The sequence below is a fragment of the Talpa europaea genome, assembly GCF_964194135.1.
Source record: "Talpa europaea genome assembly, chromosome: 5".
NCBI lineage: Eukaryota > Metazoa > Chordata > Mammalia > Eulipotyphla > Talpidae > Talpa > Talpa europaea.
Window position 1 is genome coordinate 130,267,524 of NC_140071.1, and position 19,324 is coordinate 130,286,847.

General features: G+C 46.5%; 1 protein-coding gene across 2 annotated transcripts; it reads right to left on the reverse strand.

Moving 5' to 3' along the window:
- Positions 1-745: 745 nt before the first annotated feature.
- SMIM20 (small integral membrane protein 20) lies at positions 746-9,897 on the reverse strand (the record flags this gene model as incomplete). Of its 2 annotated transcripts, XM_084233315.1 has the most annotated exons (3): positions 746-783; positions 1,539-1,595; positions 9,789-9,897. In XM_084233315.1, 3 exons carry the CDS (start codon positions 9,895-9,897, stop codon positions 746-748), a joined length of 204 nt encoding a protein of 67 aa, XP_084089441.1. The 2 variants fall into 2 exon arrangements, with proteins under 2 accessions (XP_084089441.1, XP_084089442.1); XM_084233316.1 differs by lacking the exon at positions 1,539-1,595.
- Positions 9,898-19,324: the final 9,427 nt, after the last annotated feature.

Below are 19,324 nucleotides of genomic sequence, written 5' to 3' on the forward strand. Positions count from 1 at the left end.
CCATCACACGCACATCGACTAGACAAATATAATCCAGTCAGACAGACTTCTTGGTACAATTTATGAGCTCATGAAAAAGGATTTACAAAAGAAACCTTACACCCCATTGTAAAGGAAAAAGAAATCATTTTAATCTATACATTATGACTTGTTAATCTAGCATGATCTCTACTCCGAATGCTTACCACCCCCCCTCCTTAGCTTGATTTGCTTCATATCTATTTCCAACGTGCAGCAATCTTCAACAAGATAGTCAAGCTGAATTGTTTATTCTTAAAAAGTATGAGATACTTTGTCCTCAAAGAGTTTTATCAAGTTTAACAATTTCAAAGAGCCCTATGAGGCTGCTCAGCATGGTGGTTTTTCACTGAAATTTCCTATTTGAAAGATGGCAAAACAGACTTGGATCTTCCCAAGTCTGCAGGCTGCCTGTATTCATATCACAGCTCCGCTGGGTAAGTAGTAAAGGCTGAATAACAAGTAGGTCTCCTCCAAACACAGCTGGGTGAGAGAGCAGCATTTTTAGAAAGTAAACGGAATCATGAAAACCTTCCTAATCGTGTGATTTGTTCCAGGGCTCTGTGGAGACTTAGGAAGGGAAATATGAATCCTTGTGGGCAGTACTCTTATTTACAGAGTTTTCTTCTCCAGCCGTCATTCCATAGCGAGGTGACTTATTGTACTTGCTGCAGAATCCAAAGCATGAGGATGTCTACTTTCATAATCAGAGCTGGTGATTGCCTTCTCACTTCCTGCCAAACGGATCAGACCACACTTTTAATCCTATGGAAAGAAACATGAATAAAAAGAGGATTTTTTTTTTAAACTTGCAACCATTTCCCTCAACCCAAACAAACAAAATGACATCAGACCTGAGTTTTGCAATTTACATGTGGTTTGCGATAGTGCAGGCAGGCTGCCGGGACCCTGGAAGGGAACAGCTGGGAAGCCCAGGCAGCCATAAACTTTTAAATGGCTCAGAAATTAACCCACCACAGGAAGATATGTATCTGGCCTAGTTACATAAATAAAAAAGAATGTGGCCACAGATTACAGGAGTCTGGGTTAATAAACTGGAAACCTCTCATTCTCAGCCAACTTGGATCATCTTAAAGTAACTAACCATTCAGCCATGAAGGGAACTTTTGAGCTTTTCTACAAAGTAGAATCCCGCATCAATTAAAATAGCTCAGAAGTAAACAATAGTTTCCCATGAGGGTAGTGTTTAAATAGGTGCCTCGTAAATAAGTCTGCAAACAGCTCTTCAGGCTTCATATTTTAACTGCACACTTGTTACATTTTTATGCCCACTTATCAAATACAAAAGAGGAAAGTACAAATTTGCAAGCAATATTCCAAGTGAAATACTAAAATGAAGTCTTGGGGTGGCACCTATAAAATGGCAACTGTTGTGAAATAAACAGCAAAACTGTAATGTGTCCTCCAAGCTAAAAAGCATATTCTGTTTCCCACTGCAGTGCAAACACACACAAGCACAACGTGATCCATGAGTGAGATTCTGGTGTCTCTAAGTTTACCTGGTGGCTGCACATTTTCTTGAATGATACCTGCTCGATTTATGGCTTGTTCTCTCTCTGAGAAACACAACAAAAAAAAAAAATGCTCTTTAGTCAGAAGAGTGGCACGGGCAGCAATGGTGGAAATCTTTGTACTTACATGGGACAGTGACATGGGACAATTAGAAAATGACTTCTACGAGTGCTCTTAAATTGGAAGATGCCATTGCTCAGAGCTTTTGGGTTAGGGAAGTTAAATCCTATAAAGCAAAACGACTGGGGATTTTCAGTAAAAGCAAGCAAGCCGTACTTCAAAAGAAAAGCTCCCAACATCTTTTCTTGGTGATCTCAGCATTTTGGAAAGGCAACAAAACAACAGAAAAAGAACAATTTGGAGAGAACTAGTGGGCGTGATATTATGAGGAGAAGGCTGCTGCACTGAAGGAACAAGTACAATTAACAGGAAAACGATGTAGTTTATATGTCTAAAATGTACTCCGTTGAAGGACTAGCCCCAGAGCTAAATATGCTATGTTTTTGATAGGAAATAGAGCAGAAAATTAATCTTTGGGTGGGTGGCTTTGGTTTGGATAATTGAAGCTTCCTTAATTGATTGCAGGTGCTGTGCCAATTAGCAAGCACATTTCAGCTCCGGCAGCTTAGCCCAGCTCGTTGGAGATGTCACCAGGCCAGGGCCAAGAGAAACTGGGTATTTTATGTGTGAGCTTATAGCACAGGGACATCTTTCTAAGTGGTGTAGAATAAACCCAGGGTCTGTGAAAACAAAGCCTTATTATTTTAAGTATCTTGACAAACAAATGGCAGCTTTTCAGGAGAAAGACTGGAGCCAAAGGATGTTTACTACTAAATTATAGTAATTAAATGTTGTAATCAGACCTTTATTTTAATCAGGCTGACAGTGTTTCTTTAAATCCACATTTAGCTCTTATTTAATATTAGGCGGTTTTCTCTATTCTGGCCACTGGATTCTCATAAAAGTTACGCAAGCATAAAGTTACAAGAAACGGTTTTGTCAAATCGAATATTCATTGAACTGGCTTCTGCAGGGATGTGACAGAAAGTCAATCCTAAGTGAACCACCTGATAGTTTTATCAATGCTGAGTTTTGCTTGGGCAAATAAAACATGGGCAATAGGGATTATATGAATCCTGATATCCAATTTGAAGAGCGACAGCGAGAAGACAGAGCATAATGAAGCCCATTAAATACAAGGCCTGATGGCTTCACCGGGCCTCTCTGACAAGCTGCAGGTGAACAGCAACCAAGACATTCTGGCCCAAGCGATGCCAAAAGAGACTTCTTCCATTTAGAGAGGATGATAATGGGCCTTGAAGGTGTTGGGCTTTCTCAAACAACTCAACAAACACTGATCTCATTTCCTAAGACGTTAACATTCCTGGAGGATCGAGCCCCACCACACTGTCAACATGTCTCAAAATACGAAGTGTATCTCAAACGTGCCGTCATCGATCGTGCCGGGTACAAAAATAGAATTTCGGAGACCTGAAAGGCCCATCTGCCGATATTATGGTCGAGGGAAGAGATAAGTTTTAAAAAATAATTGACTGCCAGACCTAACACAGTAGACCTACAGATTTCAGGCAATCAGACATCTTGGTGTACCGAACACATTCTCCACGAGGCAGGTACTGCAAAACCAAAGAGACTGGCAGCCTGCCAAGCATCAAAGGCAGTTGACTTTTAGTGGCAAGGACAGAATGCCTAATTGTATTCTAACCTCTTAGGATGCAATGGAGAACCAAGTGAAGAGAAAGGAATCCCTGTCTTCACACTTTCTTGCTAATTGCTAATGAGGTTGGAGAGAGACTGCGGATTTATTTTAAATAGACCATAATCTCTTTATAATCCTTGTCCTTATGCAACCACCTTTTTTTGGCTTGGACAGGCAATTTAAATCGATTTGCAGAACCAGTTCCTACCAAGTGATAACTGGGTATTAGCATCCTATCTACATCCCCTGATTCTTTAATCCATTAATGTTTTATAAATACTCTGAGGCCAAATCTGTCTTATATAAATTCATGATATGACACAAAGACACTTTATTTGTGAATGCAGAATATGCTAAAAGGGAAACAAACCGGTCCCCCGGGATTTAGCAAGCACATCTTGATGAGGCTGACAGTAGGTTTCTATTTTGCTCTCATTAGAGAAATAGCAAATGTCTATAAACCTTGGGAAAAGGGCAATGCAGAAGTCAGGGGTTTAACTATGTGAACAAATCAGGATAAGCTAATTACTGACTTTAAAGTTGTGAGCACGTTTCCATCAGGAGTGAAATGATTAAAACATAAACAGGAGGCCCCTGGCCTGCAGCCTTCAGTGCCGGTGAGCAAAAGCCCCACTCCAGCGTGTCAGCAAGCCCGACTCTGCCCCCTGGTGCTAAGGCAGGGTTTGATCTCTAGTTTAATTGAGGATTGATGGGCATCTCCAGCCAAAGGGTTGAGGTGCGTTACTAACACTGGTATTACAGCAGACTAGCTCTGGCTCATTTCTGCATGGCAGTAAAAGAATGCACCTAGCAGTTTTGAGGTCTTTGAAAATGAAAACATATCCTATTCGCAGCCCACATTGTGAAATGTATCTACTGTGACGTGTTACTTTATTTAACATTCACAACAACTCAAAGGAATACAGTATACCCAACCCCAGACAGTGGTCGCCAATCCCACTAGTTGGGGGTGCCTTTTTATTTATTTATTTATTTTTTTTTTGCGGGGTCGGGGCTGGGAGAGACCCTGTGGAGGAGAGAGAGGGACCAGCAGAAGGAAACCTGAAAGCAGGCGTGAACAGGACCTGAGAGCCCAACCTGTGAGACCCCAACTCAGGACGCACTCCCTCCTATTTAAGGACAGTTCAAATAAAAGCTCCTCACAATCTGAAGCAATTGGACAAATGGCAACATCTGAATACACACTGTGTACAACACAATAGCATTATATCAATATTACATTTCCTGGATTGGATGGTTATGACTATGTAAGAGAACATGCTTATTCTGAAAGGAAACACACGCTAACTGTTTAGGAATGAGAGCTGTCTTCAGCTTATTGTCAGCCAAATACCAGTCACAGTCACAACAGGCGTATCTAATTATGTATGTAAATGTGTGACTACCAGTATGTATTATGTATGATATATAATACATATTACCTTCAAGGAGGATGTAAATGCGGCAAAATGGTAAGAACGGGTAAATCTAGGCGAAGGAGAGACAGTAATTTATTCTGTTCTTAGCTGTTTTCTGTTTCCATTTTTTTTTTTTTTTAATAACAAAAACACATAACTGCAACACAGGCGTAAGAAGTCCAGCGGCACAGCCACTGCTCCGTGGCGATGACCGCAGAGCACCTTTTTTTAAATGGCAAATATCAAATTTAAGGACTTCAGGGCTTCCAGTTGGCTGCCATTACAGAGATTCATATATCGTCTGCGTGGTGTGGACCGGCAGCGGAGGGGGACCCGGTGGCCGCCTGAAGCAGACTCCCCGCCACACTGCAAACACATCTGCTTTTGCCCTGGACTGGGCTGAGCCAGACAGCTTTGTAGAAAATGAAATTTCCCAATGGTTAGAAAAGAAGATTTTAGCCTGTGCATTTCCTTGACTCTGCGCTCATGTCCAAAGCGCCTGGTGTGTAACAGGAAGAACGGCCTTCCAAGGCAGGGGTCATGTCCACATGGGGGATTCTTGTATTGGGTTCTGACTTCCAGTTAGGAACAATAACCCACCAGCTTTATGGTCTTTTTTTGCTAAATCCAATGGACACTTTCACTTATCCTTCTTACGGTCTCTGAGCAACCCAACCCTGCTGCCCACACCCCTTCCTAACTAAGCCCTGCCTTCCTGGGGCTGGGTACTCCAGGCGCATCTGGTTTAAGTCTTCTGCTCCAGCCATGCCTGCTCGGTCTGACCTCTTGGCCCTGACCACTTGCTCTTCAGACCTCTTCAGACCCCCACCCAACGGTTTCACCAGCGCTGTCCCGGACAGCTTGTCTTCCAATCTCTGAACACTGCCAAGGAGCCCTTAGCTACTTCTGTGACTGATTTCCATGCAGGCTGTGGGGACACTGGCTCTCGGCTCCAGGCTGGCTCGTCCCCTAGCCTAGGGGAAATGCCAGGAGCACACCAGGATACCTCAAACTGAGCACATCTGAAATTAAACTTGCCTGTGCTGTCACCCCCTGAAACCAATTCCTTCTTGTGATTCTTAATAACTCAGCTGCTGTAGCCACAAAGCTGGGTACCATTTTTTTTTCCTCTCCCTCGCTCATCCTTGTGACCAGTCACTATATAGCCCTATAGCTTGTTTCTTAAAATCAACTGCTAAATTCAGCACTTCTTTCCAGTTCCAAAGCCACCACTGTGGTCAGGCTGTCACCTGTAGTGGCAGGAATGGAACCACAGTGCAGGTTTTCTGATCCCATGCAGACCGGGTAAAGGAGGAGTCAGAGCCCTCAGGGGTTTTGCAGGTCTTTTATTTGGGGTTCACCAGGCATATGCAGGTAGGGGTGCTGGGGGGCCGGGAGGCTGGCAGTCCTCCCAGCCCCCAGCAAGTCTTCACTCTATCTGGGCTCTCCGGTGATCTCTCTCTCTCGGCTTCTCTTTCGGTTTCTTCTGCTTCTGCTGGCGTCCCTGTGACGCCGCCCTTAAAAGCACAGTCTTAGGCCCGGTGAATCCCATCTACCTATGCCCACACCCTGTTCCAGGTGCCCGCCATCAGGCATGCATTCAGGACCGCAAGGATCCATCATCTATCCTGATGGCGGGAGGGCAGAAAAGCCTGACATTTTTCCTTACCCTACACACCTCTCCCTGAGATCACAGAAGAACAGCTTTCTTGTATGTGGCTGTTTGCCTCCAGCCTGGACCCTTCCAGCTCCTGCTTCACATATAGCCAGTCATGCCTGAAGAGTAAATCTAATCACCTTGCTCTCCTGATAAAAATACTTCAATAATCCTCCGCTAAGTTGGCCCTGACAATAACAGAGGGTTAAGGAATTATTTTTATCAAGCAAGTGAGAAGATCAAATTCAAAGAACAAACGGCTTGACAACAGACTTCAACAGCCACGGCAGAAGAGCGGGAGAGCAGCACTTTTTTTTTTTTTTTTTGACAAATCAGGATGAATGTTTCCAGTTACAAATACCCAACAAAGGGACATTAACAAATATACTTCAGCGTGAAGAAAATTGAAACCAGAAAGCAGTGAGATAAAGGGAGGATTGGTGGGTAAAGAAACCAGTCAGTGACTGTATAAAACACCCAGGGGAGTAAGCGATTTGGGGAGAACTAAATATAAGGAAGGCCTGATTTCTTTATTTTTCTTTCTTTTTTTTTTTTTTTTTGCACAGAAGAACTTCCAGTTCTTCTCTGGTGTAGGCTAGAGAAGCAGGGGGTGAGAGAATTCACCAGAGACAGTGAGGATCAGAACAGGCAGATTTACCAAAATATACTACTAAGGGGGTGAGACAGGAGAGGTCTGCTGTGCCATGTGGGTTAGCAACCTGCCCAGGGATCAAACTCCCTGTTGGCGCCCCATTTTTAAACATTTTTATGGGATGCCTAATATAAGACTACACTAAGTGTTTTCATACCTGTTATCTTACTTAATTCACCCTCAACCCTGTAAATTCATAAATTCCAAAATTACAGATGAGGAAAAGGAGCAGCTCAGAAAAGTTAAGTCACTTTCCTTAGTCCTCATCTAATAAAGGATTTAGGCCCTTACTTGTCTACTCTCTCTTACTCATCCCCTCAGAGAGGCAGTAAGGAACCGTGATGTGGTGATTAAGGACACTAGGTCAAATCCCAGCTGTCACTCATCAGCTATGAATCTGTTCCACACCCCTGTTTATCCACATGAAACAGGGATGATGATCACAAAGCAGCTACCACAAAGGATTATTCTGAGAAGGAAATGGAGTAGGATATTGTATGCATTACTAGGGGCAATGCCGGGCAGAATAAACTTTCAATAAATACTAGCTGCTTAGTATTATTTGCTTTTTAAAGAATCAGTATGACTCATAGAGAAGAGTTGGCCAAATTAAATTAGAAAAGTGAACTGAGCTAAAAAAGTGGTAAGGCGCAGACTGCCTTCCAGTGGTAAGGCGCAGACTGCAAATGTGGTAATCACATGAACTAAATGTTCACTGAAAATGCCTGATTTATCTGTCTCAAGTGACTCAGACAACCAGATTCTGGAGTATCCCCACACGACTGTTGTGGGGTTACATAGCACAAACCCACACTCTTAACCTTCCCATCTAGAACAGGGTTTCTCAACTTTGGATCATTTCACATCCTGGGTGTAGGGTAAAGAAAATGTCAGGCTTTTCTGCCCTTCCGCCATCAGGATAGATGATGGATCCTTGTCCTGAATGCATGCCTGATGGCGGGCACCTGGAATAGGGTGTGGGCACAGGTAGATGGGATTCAGCTGAGCTAAGACTGTGCTTTTTAAGGGCGGCGTCACGGGGACGCCAGCAGCAGCAGCAGCCGCCGCCAAAGCTGAAGCCGAAAGAGAAGCCGAGATCACCAGAGAGCCCAGACAGAGTGAGGATTTGCTGGCAGGCCTCCCAGCCCCCCAGCCTGCCACATACCCGCTGAACCCCAATAAAAACCTGCAAAACCACTGAGGACTCTGACTCCTCCTTTACCCAGTCTGCTGGATCAGAAAACCTGCACTGTGTCCGTTCCTGACCTTTACACTGGGTTAGTTAATTTTTTGTCGTGGGGAACTATTCTGTGCCTTGCAGAAAGTTTACAGCATTCCTGGCCTCTACCCACTAGATGCCAGTAACACACTCTCACCATCCTACCCCATCGCCAGTGGTGACAAGATACAGAACCAAAAGTTGCCTGGGGGACATCAACCCTAGCTGAGAGCCACTGCTCTAGACTTTGTAATTGAAACTTTTCTAGTTAAGTGCCAAAACAGACCCTATTTTCCCAAGCTCAACTCTAGAGGGCGTGATAAGATAGCCTGGGGCAAGGATCCTGTAAGGAAGGCTGATGGAAATAGATTATGCAGGGCTTCTCACAGCCCTGTTTCCCCCTATACAGGGTGTAAGAAGATAGGCAGAATGCACAGAGGCCATTTCAATTTTGGCTGATGAAAAGCAGCTACAAGGAAATTTGAGTGTGTGTACTTAAAATGCTCTGCCTCCAGAAACCAAATGTTGTAGCATTTGTAATGGGCAAAGCATTTACACAGAGCTTTAGCCTTCAAATCGCCAAGCTTTCAGCCTGCATGGATATTCTCAAGGGGCAAGGTTGGCCCTCTTCCATCTTCAAGATGATTCAGGTTTCCTGGAGAACAAAATGAGCCTCTAATGCCTAATATTTTCTCTCTGACAGATGGTTTCAGATGTATCAAAGTGGTAATCCTCACTGAGGTATAGGTCTCCAGGAAGGAGAGTTTGGCTTTTAGAATGATAGGACTTGAATGATTAAGGAGGGAAATTACTCCCAGGTTATTTGCCATTGTCATGTGAGCAACCAGATTAAAATGAGGGAAGATAGCACAAGCTGAAAAAAGGTTTCAAAAGGAGAGGAAAAACTCAAAAACCCAGGCTAACAGTTTAGGTTTGAAACATTTGCACTCAAAGACATCTCTGGGAGTGGAAATGACGTGCAGTAAATTATCTTCAGGCCCAGGATGATTAGGGCCCCGTCTCCCTCCCCTCCCCAAACATCACCCTTCCCCAGTGCAGAAGAAACGCTGGAGACGGGCCTGGGCTGGAACAGAAGCGCCGTCACTGACGACCCGTGGACCTGGGGCATGTTCCACCATCTCTGAGCCTCAGTCTCCCCATCTGCAGCAAAATGGGTCGCACCTACCTCAAAACAAGGCGTGTAATTTAAACAACTCAAGCACGCCTGACCTGACACATAGTCGGGGCTCGGCGAACGTTCACCACGAGCAAGAACTAATGTTTAGTGTCGACCTACTATGTGCGTGCTGCTTCCATGACCACCTTTGAGTCTAGCCGGTTTCACCTTAGATGTCCCAGAAACAGGTGCTGACTAGAGAGCACGCTGCGGGCCAAGAGGTGGCGTCACTCGCCCGCGACCACAGAGTAGCGCAGAGCGGGGCCCACGCCCGGGCCCGCGGCCGGCCCGGGGATCGCGCCCCCGTCAGCGTCCCGCGCGGAGGCCACGAGGGGCGCGGGCGGGGCGAGGGAGTAACTAAGGCCAGACCGCCGCGGGGTCAGAGGTCACTCACGGTACTCCTCCCGCATCATTAGGGGCCGGAAGTAGATGGGGTAGAAGGCGGCGCCGATCAGGGAGACGAAGCCGCCGAAAATAAAGGCGGTGCGCAGGTTCCGGGACATGGCGCCGGGTCGGGGCAGCCTGACCCGCCGAGCACCCGGCGCGCCCAGACTCCCGCTCCCGCCGGCCGGGCCGTGACCCCGCTCGGAAGAGGAGGAGCGGCTTTCGCTTCCGGTGCCGGGGGGCGGGGCCTAGTTCTGGTGGTGGGCGGGGGCCTAGCTCGGGTGATGGGCGGGGCCTAGCCGTGAGGGCGGGGCCTGGCCCGGGTTTGTGGGCGGGGCCTCGACCTGGGTGGAGTCGGGAGGGGTGTGGCCTCGGAGCCGCGCCCCGCCCTCCCCGCGCGCAGGCCGGTCTCTGGCGGCAATTTGGGGTGGATTTTTTGTTGCTCTGTTTTCCGCGGCTGCTATTTCAGCCCAGCCCGCCTGCCCTGCTCTCGACCTGCTTCCTCCCTCAGCCGCTCCCAACACGACTCTCAGATCTTTTTCTCATTTCCCAACCACTGTCTTCCTTGTTCCCCCCATGATGTGATTTTCGTGCTTGCCAGGGGCCAGATGGCCTGTGTGGCCTGGTCACTTAATCCTCTTATCAGTCTGCCCATTTTCCAGAAGAGGAAAATCCAGTTTGGCTGGTAGTTTGGGATAAGTCACTTGTCCTCCTTAAGGCGGGTTCCGAGGAATTGGAGACCAAGGGGCAAATTGCCTGGCCAGGATGGCCTCAGGGGGTTTGCAACCCGAGCACAAGCTGTTCTGGACAAGCACTGTCCTGGGAGGAATGCTGTTGCAACATCCGAGCTGCAAGTTGCTCGCTTCTGGCTCCGTTTTTCCCTCACCTCCTCTCTCCCTGTGTCCTCTGCTGGATGTCGGGGCCAGGACTCAGGTGGGAGACAAGGGCAGAAGAAAGACTGGGGAGCCAGTCCACTGAAGGGAATTTGGGGCTCTGCCTTATTGCCCTGGTGGGAACCACGGAGGACAGATTTGTGCTTCCTTTTCCCACTATTGCCATCCTGCGCGCTCCCAGGTGGGCTCTGCCCATATGTGACCTGCCCAGAGGCATTGGGCAACTAAGACTGAGATTTCTTTGGACCTTTTGTTCAATCCTTATCCTAAAAAAGAGCAATACCAGCAGCCAGGGGCTGGGAGCAAGGAGAATATTTATCTCGACCCCAGCAGCATTATTTAGTCTAAGAAAGATCTACAGTCTTTCAGAAATAATGTAGAGGGCACGTGTCCTCTTCCTTTGTAGTTGTGTAGTTGAATCAAGTCGGCATCTACCTTTGTGGTTCTGGGAGCATATAAATCAGTTGTCCGATCTGTCAGCATATTTATGGACTATCTGCCATTCCCCAAGCATCAGGCAAAGTGCTCCAAGGGATATGCAGATGAATAAGATGTGACCCTTGCTCTCCAGGATCCTGCCACGTAGATAAAGAGACGGGACATATACATAAAAAGGCAGCTAATGACCCAGCACAGCCAGTGCTGATGAGTAATGCCGGCTGCAGAAATTCCTGACTGGTGAAGCAGCTTATCCGCAGGCACTGGCGGGAGCTGGTTAGGGTGCAGAGGAAGCCTTTGTAGCCAAGAGAGAAACTGACCAGGCTTTATAATACGTGCTGTAAAATACCCAGGCATGGTGCACCCCAGATATGTTTTGGAGAATCTCTTCTCCCATTCTCAGTCCATGAGGTAAGCTGGGACTTCCCCCCTATCCCAATCCTTACTTTTCCTGAGCTCTGCATATAACCACACTGGTGCAAGCACACTCACCTCAGGGATTGATCACCCACTGTTCTTGCACACTTCTGGTCATCTGACTCAAATTGGGCCACCCATAGGCTACCCCAGAACTGCATTTGAACTTGAGGGAATGAGACATTGGAGTGACTGAAGGCCACTCCTTAGAGACTGAGAACGAGGGCCATAGAGCAGAAGGAGAGCTCGGAAATGGACAGAATCAGATGCCGTCATTACATTTGAGTCCCTGAAGCCAGCTGTGCCTGAAAGGGGATCTACTCTGGACAGATTCTCAGTGACAAGAACTGATATAGTCCCTGCTACCCTGAAGCTAGTTTGAGTTGGGTTCTGCCTTTCACAACAGAGAGACTTCAGGTGGAATTACCATGAGTGTGATTTCACTTGCTTGACGCCATCAGGAGCTGCAGATCAAGGATGACCCTATTCTATAGATAGGATTGCTGAGAACCAGGTATGTTGACTCTCTTAGAGGCACAAACCATTGGCTGAACCAGAAGCAGGGGTTAGCTCTTGTGATTCCTAATCTCACCTGCTCCTTCTTGACATCTTGTCCTGACAAGCAAGCTTGGGAGGTTTAGCCTTCCACAGAGCCTCTGGAAGGCTGAATGGCTGCCAGGAGAATGCAATGGCCTGGTGAGGTACCAGCAGTGCCTCTAAGACAGTGACAGGACCCTCATGGGGCAGATGAGCCCCACCCCCACCCCCAGGTGATCTGGTAAATAACTGCTGGTCCCTCTGTGCTCTCATGCTGATCCAAAGATTAGCTTCACCAGGGTCCGGGCTACAATCTACACAAATACGATAATCGATAGGAATGGCATGGGCTACGTTATTAGCAACATCACACCAAAAAATAGTTGGTGATTGATCACCAATATTTTCACTGAGTTCTACCAAATGCAAGTTCATCTCTGATTCCAGTATTCCCCCTTTTATGAGAATCCCACTGACCTGTAAATTCAATCAGCAAATGCTTACTGTGTACTTGCTCCAGGCAAAGCTCTGTACTACTTGATTGGGAACACAAAAAGGAAGCAGTCAACATTTGTGGATCCTGCCACGGTTCACTGTGTGAGACTGTGTGCCGGCACTTTTGAGGTGCTGGTGGATACAGCAGTGAATTGACAGCCGAGTCTGTGGTCCTCATGGCAGCTACAGTCCAATAGAGGAAGAAGTGGCCGTGGATCTTAATTGCTTTCTGGCCACTCAGCCTTGTCTAGTAATAACTCCCGATTCCTTTTAGAGAATGACCTCTCATCTTGGCATTCTTGGGTGGATTGTCAATCCAGGGGCTTGTTCATTTCTTTCAATACTAATATTCAAGATGCGGGACCCCCCCCCCCACCCCTGCCAACCCATGCAGTCATATTCATAGGTTTACTCATTCAGTACCAACGCCCATCGGTAGGTATCCCCAATTTCAGAGGTGGAAGCTGGGGTCTAGCCAGAATGAGTGACTCAAGTGCACAAGACTAGGAAGTGGCAGAGGCAGGAATCAAATCCAGGTGGTCTAGCCCCAAAGACATGTGCTTAGCACCAATGGATGCTGCTTTGCAAAGTCAGTGAGCTCATGTCTGAGTGTGGGTGCAGCTCCAACCTGCTGCAACTGTTCCCTCTCCGGAAATGCACATCATGAGGATGACACTGGACAGACGGCACTCCATGGTCTCAGGCACTGCTAATGTTCTGATGAGATTATTGTAGGGCTCCTCTCGCCGGCAATTCCGGAGCATCCCTCCTTACTCTCCCCTGTAGTCGGATCCTCATGTGTTCATTGTCTTCTGCAGGCCACCCCACAAGCTCCAAATTCCCTTTGGATTTAAATTAGTCAGAGTCTGTTTTGGTTGCATGCCACCGGGAGTCCTAATAAATACAGAAATTTCCACAATTACCTCCAACACCTGGCATTGACAAAAAGCTTGGGGCTTCATAGCTATGCTAATGTTTGTGAAAGTGAAAGGAAATTTGGGCCCAAGGGAAGATATTTGTGCATAGGGAGAGAGAGTTCTAGGGATGCAGGAAAACAGGATGCAGGATGCAAGTCAAATATGTCAGGATTCCTAGGGTGCATATTTTCATCTCAATCACTGAGAGAGAAAAAATTGCTTTAGGTTCCTATTCCGGTGCTTTCTCCTTCTTCACTTGGATGTGAAGATTGAATGCTGGCAGGGAGCGGACCACCAATGGTGTCTCGCATGGGTTCAGACAGACATCAAAGTTAATCCTCTCTCTGATCTAAGCAAAATGGTAAGGAGGGCTTCCTGGGACACCAGCTCCACTAATTGTGGCACTGCAGCCCAGCTGATATATTTTTAGAATATTGTAGATTCCCAAGAATTATCATTACTTTCGGCAGGAAAACGGTCAGCTGAGGAGCTGGGAGTTTGGAAAGACACAAGCGCTCCTAGAGAATCCTCTGAACCTGTTTGTCTGAGGATGAGAATAAGGGGAATTGTTTCCTGATTTCTTGGGGGCTGGACTCTGAGTGCCGACTCTTCTGTATAAATATTTTTGATTTAGATCACTTGTCAAATTTTTCTTCTTTGATCTGTTCTTTATGTCTAAGAGATTTAACCAGATGTCTATTTGGGCTTGTCTCTTGTCACACTGTGAACGCCCCAGTTTTGACTAATATGTGTATGACTTCCAGACTTAGGTGTCCAGACCCAGCCTGGCTGCTGAACTCCAGCCTCAAGTGCTTGGTGGGCATCTTCATGTTCAAGACCCATTAGCACCTGCTCCCCCTCCTCGCTCTCACTGCCAATGATCTTCCCCAGTCTCTCCTCAACCACGGTTCCTAACTGGTCTGGGATGAGTCATTCTCTTCATTAAACTGTTTAATTCATGGGGTAGCCAAAGTTAAGTTCTGGAAACACAGAGCTGGTCAATCACTGCTATTCTCAGAAGTCTAGTGTCTCTCTAGAGTATGAATTACTCAGCATGGTCCTCGGGCCCTGGTCTCATGCACCCCTGGAGTGAAGTATTATTTCTTTTTCTCTAGCTTGCCTTGCTGATGCCTGTGGCCATGGCTGATTGAATCAGCATGGGCACCTGACCCAGGACACAGTCAAAGGTGTCTCGATCTAAATGGGGAATGGGGTGATCCAATCAGAAGCTCTGTCTTTGGAATTTCAGCTGGAAAAGTTGGGGAAACTTGAGAGGTTGGCAGAGGGAGCTGAGGTTGGACAGCTGCACAGGGAGAGGCAGTAGCCCCTGGAGGAGGGCTGTGAGTAAGCCAGGCGATGAGTCAGCAGAAGCTGTGAGAGAAAAGCTAAGTAGATGGGAGAAGGAATTGCCTGTAAGGAAATCACAGGAAGCAGAGAATGCAGGAGGAGAATGAAAATGAAGATCCACAGATCTCTGCTGCTGAGAAGTAACCAGACACCTTAAGTCCTAGGGCTGCTTGGGATTCACTGATTTATTCATTGGTTTCTTCCATTTTTGTTGAGCACTCACTCTATGCCAGGGACTGACCATTCAAAGCATAAGACAAGTCCTTGTCCTCATGGAGCTTACATAGTGGAAGTAAACAATAAATACATAAAAAAGTTAGTGGGGACACTTTAGCAATTTCTTATGAAACTAAATATACTCTTACCATATGACCCAGTAATCAAATTTCTTGGTATTTGCCCAAAGTTGAAAACTGTGACCACTCAAAATCCTGCACAAGGACATTTGTAGAAGCTTTATTCATAATTGCCAAAAACGTGGAAGCAACCAAAATGCCCTTCAGTAGGTGAATGGATAAATAAACTGTGGTCCATTCAGATGATGGAATATTGTTCAGTGCTAAAAGAATGAGTTATTAGGCCATGAAAAGACATGAAAGAAACTTAAGTGTATCTTACTAAATGAAAGAAGCCAATGTGAAATAGCCACACTGTATGATTCCAACTATATGATATTCTGGAAAAGGCAAGCCCATGGAGACTGTTAAAGGATAAGTGGCTGTCAGGGCATAGGGGAGAAGAGAGATAAATGGAAGGATCCCAGAGAATTTTTAGAGCTATGAATATACTCTGGATGGTCCTATGATGGTGGATACATGTCACACTGTGACATGTATTATACAAATCCAAAGTGATCCCTAATGTACACCGTGGACTGGGTGATCTCCATGTGTCAATGTAGGGTCTTGGCAGCAACTGTCCCATTCTAGTGGGGGATGTTGATTATGGGGAAGGCTGCTCTTTTTTTTTTTTTAAGATTTATTTATTTTTATACAAGAACCAGGGAACAGGCCAGATACGCAGGAGGGTGAGAGGATTCACTGGAGACAGAGCAGGGAACAGAGCAGGCAGACTGATGAAATACACTGCTGAGGGGAGCAGTGAGCGAGGCAGGAGAGGCCTGCTACGCCATGTGGGTTGTTCCCTAGCTGGCCGGAAATCAAACCCGCGCTGCAGAGGCTGCGGATAGCTTCACAGTGCGGCGCTCAACCGCCTGCGCCACCAGGGAGGCCCCGAGGCTGTTCATTTTTGAGACTGAGGATATAAGGGGATTCTTTATACTTTCTGCTCAATTTAGTTGGGAACCTAAAATCATAAAAAAAAAAATCCATGTCATAACAAAAAACTGGGGGAGGGATAATTTCAGATAAGATAAACTAAAGTGGGCCTCCCTGGTGCTGTAAGGGATTAAGATGCAACCTGTGAAGCTATCCACAGCCGCTACAGCACAAGTTCAACCCCCTGCCAGGGAGCTACCCACATGGCACAGCAGACCTCTCCTGTCTCGCCCGCTGCTCCCCTCAGCAGTGTATTTCAGTTAATCTGTCTGTTCTGTTCCCCACTCTGTCTCTGGTGAATCCTCTCATCACCACCCCACCACACACACACACACCTCTGGCCTGTACCCCAGTTGTTGCATGCAGAAATAAATCTTTTTTAAAAAAGATAAACTAAAGCAATATTCCATGAATGAAAGAATGAATGATGAAACAAGTGCTAAAAAGAAAAGTCAATCAGGCAAGGGGATTAGCTGGACAACTATTTTTTACTTAGAAGTCAATGAAGGGCCCTCTGAGGAGGTGACAGAGACCTGAACAAACACAAGAGGAAGCCCATGGGCATATTGGCAGGATGAATAATCCAGTAGAGGGAACTATGGGTGCAAAAGAACAGTGCCCACAAGATGATAGCAAGTGGGTTGGTGTGGCTGCAAGAGTGAGAGGACACAGGAAATTAGGTAGTTGGTGGGCCTCCCCGGTGGCGCAGCAGTTGAGCGCTGGGTTGCAAAGCTGCCCGCAGCCTCTGCAGCACCGGTTCGATCCCCGGCTGCCAGGTGAGGGTCCCACATGGCGCGCAGACCTCTCCTGCCGCCCGCTGCCCCCCTCAGCAGTGTACTTCTTTGTCAGTCTACCTGTTCTGCTCCCCACTCTGGCTCTGGTGAATTCTCTCACCCTCCCATGCTTCTGACTGTACCCAGTGCTTGTATAAATAAATAAATAAATCTTTAAAAAAAAAAAGATATTAGGTAGTTGGGGCAAGAGCACCAGGCCACCGGCCTCAGAGGCCACGAAGGACTCAGAGTTTTACTGTGCATGTGACAGGGAGCTATTAGGGGGACCCTGAACAAACTTCCACTTCCTTCTTGTCTGGGAAGTCCAGCTGCTCTGCAGTTTTCATTCTCGGATTCCTGCTTCCCTTACCCATAGGGCCCCTTTACTCAGAACAGCAGGAATGAGTTTTCCTCCCTGGAAACACAGTGAGCTTGATTTGACCCTGAACAATCCTCTTTCATCTTGGTTTCTTGATCTTACCCTTTTCTCCAGCACAGTCACAATCCACTGGCCAGGTGCTGAGTGCAGCCTGCCTTGTCTGCCTCAAGGTCTTCCTAACCCTTCCTTGTCTCTAGTATAACCCTTCCTGTGCCCCTAGGGTCTCTGGTCATATTTCCTCCCACTGGGGACATTCTCAAGTCCCATTTCTTTCAGGAAACCTTTCATGATGGCTCAACTTGAAATGGGCTCTTCTTTCCTAAGCTCCTATTTGGATTATTTTTCATTGCATAACTAATTACCTGGTGCTTAAAAATTAAAACAATTGATTATGTGAGTTGACTAGGTGTTCCTTTGCATCATCAGGGCACTGGGACAGCTGAGGTCACTGGGGACTTGACCAGACCAAGACAGCTCACTCCCATGGCTGAAGCCCCAGAGGTGATATCTCCAGCCTCATTTCCAAGAGGAGCATCCCAAGAAAATCAGAAGGAAGCCACAGAGCCAGAGCTTCTGATGGCCCACTCTTGGAAGACACCCAGAATCATTCCAACTGCATCTATTGACCAAAGACCAGGTCATGGGTCAGTTTCTCAGCTTAAGGGGGAGAGAGAAATAGATCCCAATTCTCTGTGGAGGCTTGTCAGGGAGTCTGGAGTTGTCTTTAATCCATCACAGCTCTCATAGTGCTGCTTTAACACAGCGACTATATAGCATACTAATTATTGCCTGGCACTACAATTATTTGTGTCTTTTATCTCACCTACTAGATTTTTAGCTCCTGATGAGAGATGACATTTTATTTAACTCATTTCTTTCAGTGTAATCACCACTGCCACAACCCAAAACATCAGCCTACCCTATTCTTGATCTCACCAAACCAAGTATGAGAGCTCATCCAATCCCTACTCAGACACGATAGGCATTTATCCCTGTTTTACTGATCAGGAAACTGAGGCACCAAGAGATTCAGCTTTGCCCAAAGCCACGTAATAGGTGGCAGAGTCAGGATTCAAATTTATTTAAGAATCTGTGTTCTCATACTCTCTCTTCTGGCAACTCACAATCTTGGCACGAGGGAAGTATGCTTGAGTCAATCTGTGTTGGTGTTACTCAAGAGTTGCCAGGCAGAACAAAAGAAAAGAGGAAGAAAAAAGCATGTGAATGTGAGAGGTAGTAGGGAGGTGCCATTTTATTCCAGGTGCAGGCATTCATTGCTGAGTGACCTCTGCAGCCAGCTAGACAGACGGGGTGAGCGCGCTGGGAGCTCAGCGCCGAGTGTGAGTATTTATTGGGTATGAGTGCCTGATGCGAAACTTTCCTCCGAAATTCCAATTTTCTATCTGCCAAGATAAGTGATGGAGGTTTATGGTTCATGTTCTAGCACATCCGCCTGGGCCAGGGACCTACGACTCTGAATTTCTGACCTGCTTCCTCCCCACTAGCAGTGAATCTAGATTTACTTCCATCAGGAACAAGCACCATCTCCCAGCTCAGTGAGATCCCAGTTTTAGTAAGACTCTGCTTTTATTGTAGGAATATCAATCTCTGTGCACAAGTCTGCTCTTGTGGAGAAGACATGTAAACCTAAAAATAAATGGAAACCACATCCAGGGAGATGGCAAGTGAAATTTCAGTATTTTTTCACATGAAACCTCTGATACCTGTGTCCTTTTATAAACATAAAGGTAATAACGGACCCAAAGCCTGAAAAACAGCATCTGTTTCTGTTTTGGTCCATTTGGGTTGCAGGAACAAAGCACCGCCAACTGGGTGGTTTATAAACAACAAACATTTGTTTCTTATCATGTGGAAGCATGAAGCGCAACAGCGAGAAGCCATCATGCTGCTCCCCATTCTGGATCCCAGCTTACATCTTCTTGCGGTGTCCTCACCTGGGAGGAAGGTCAAGGGGTCTCTCCACAGCTACTTTTATAAGGTATTAATCCCACTCATGAGGACTCGACCCATCACGATCTAGCACCCAAAGTCCCCATCTCCTGATACCATCAC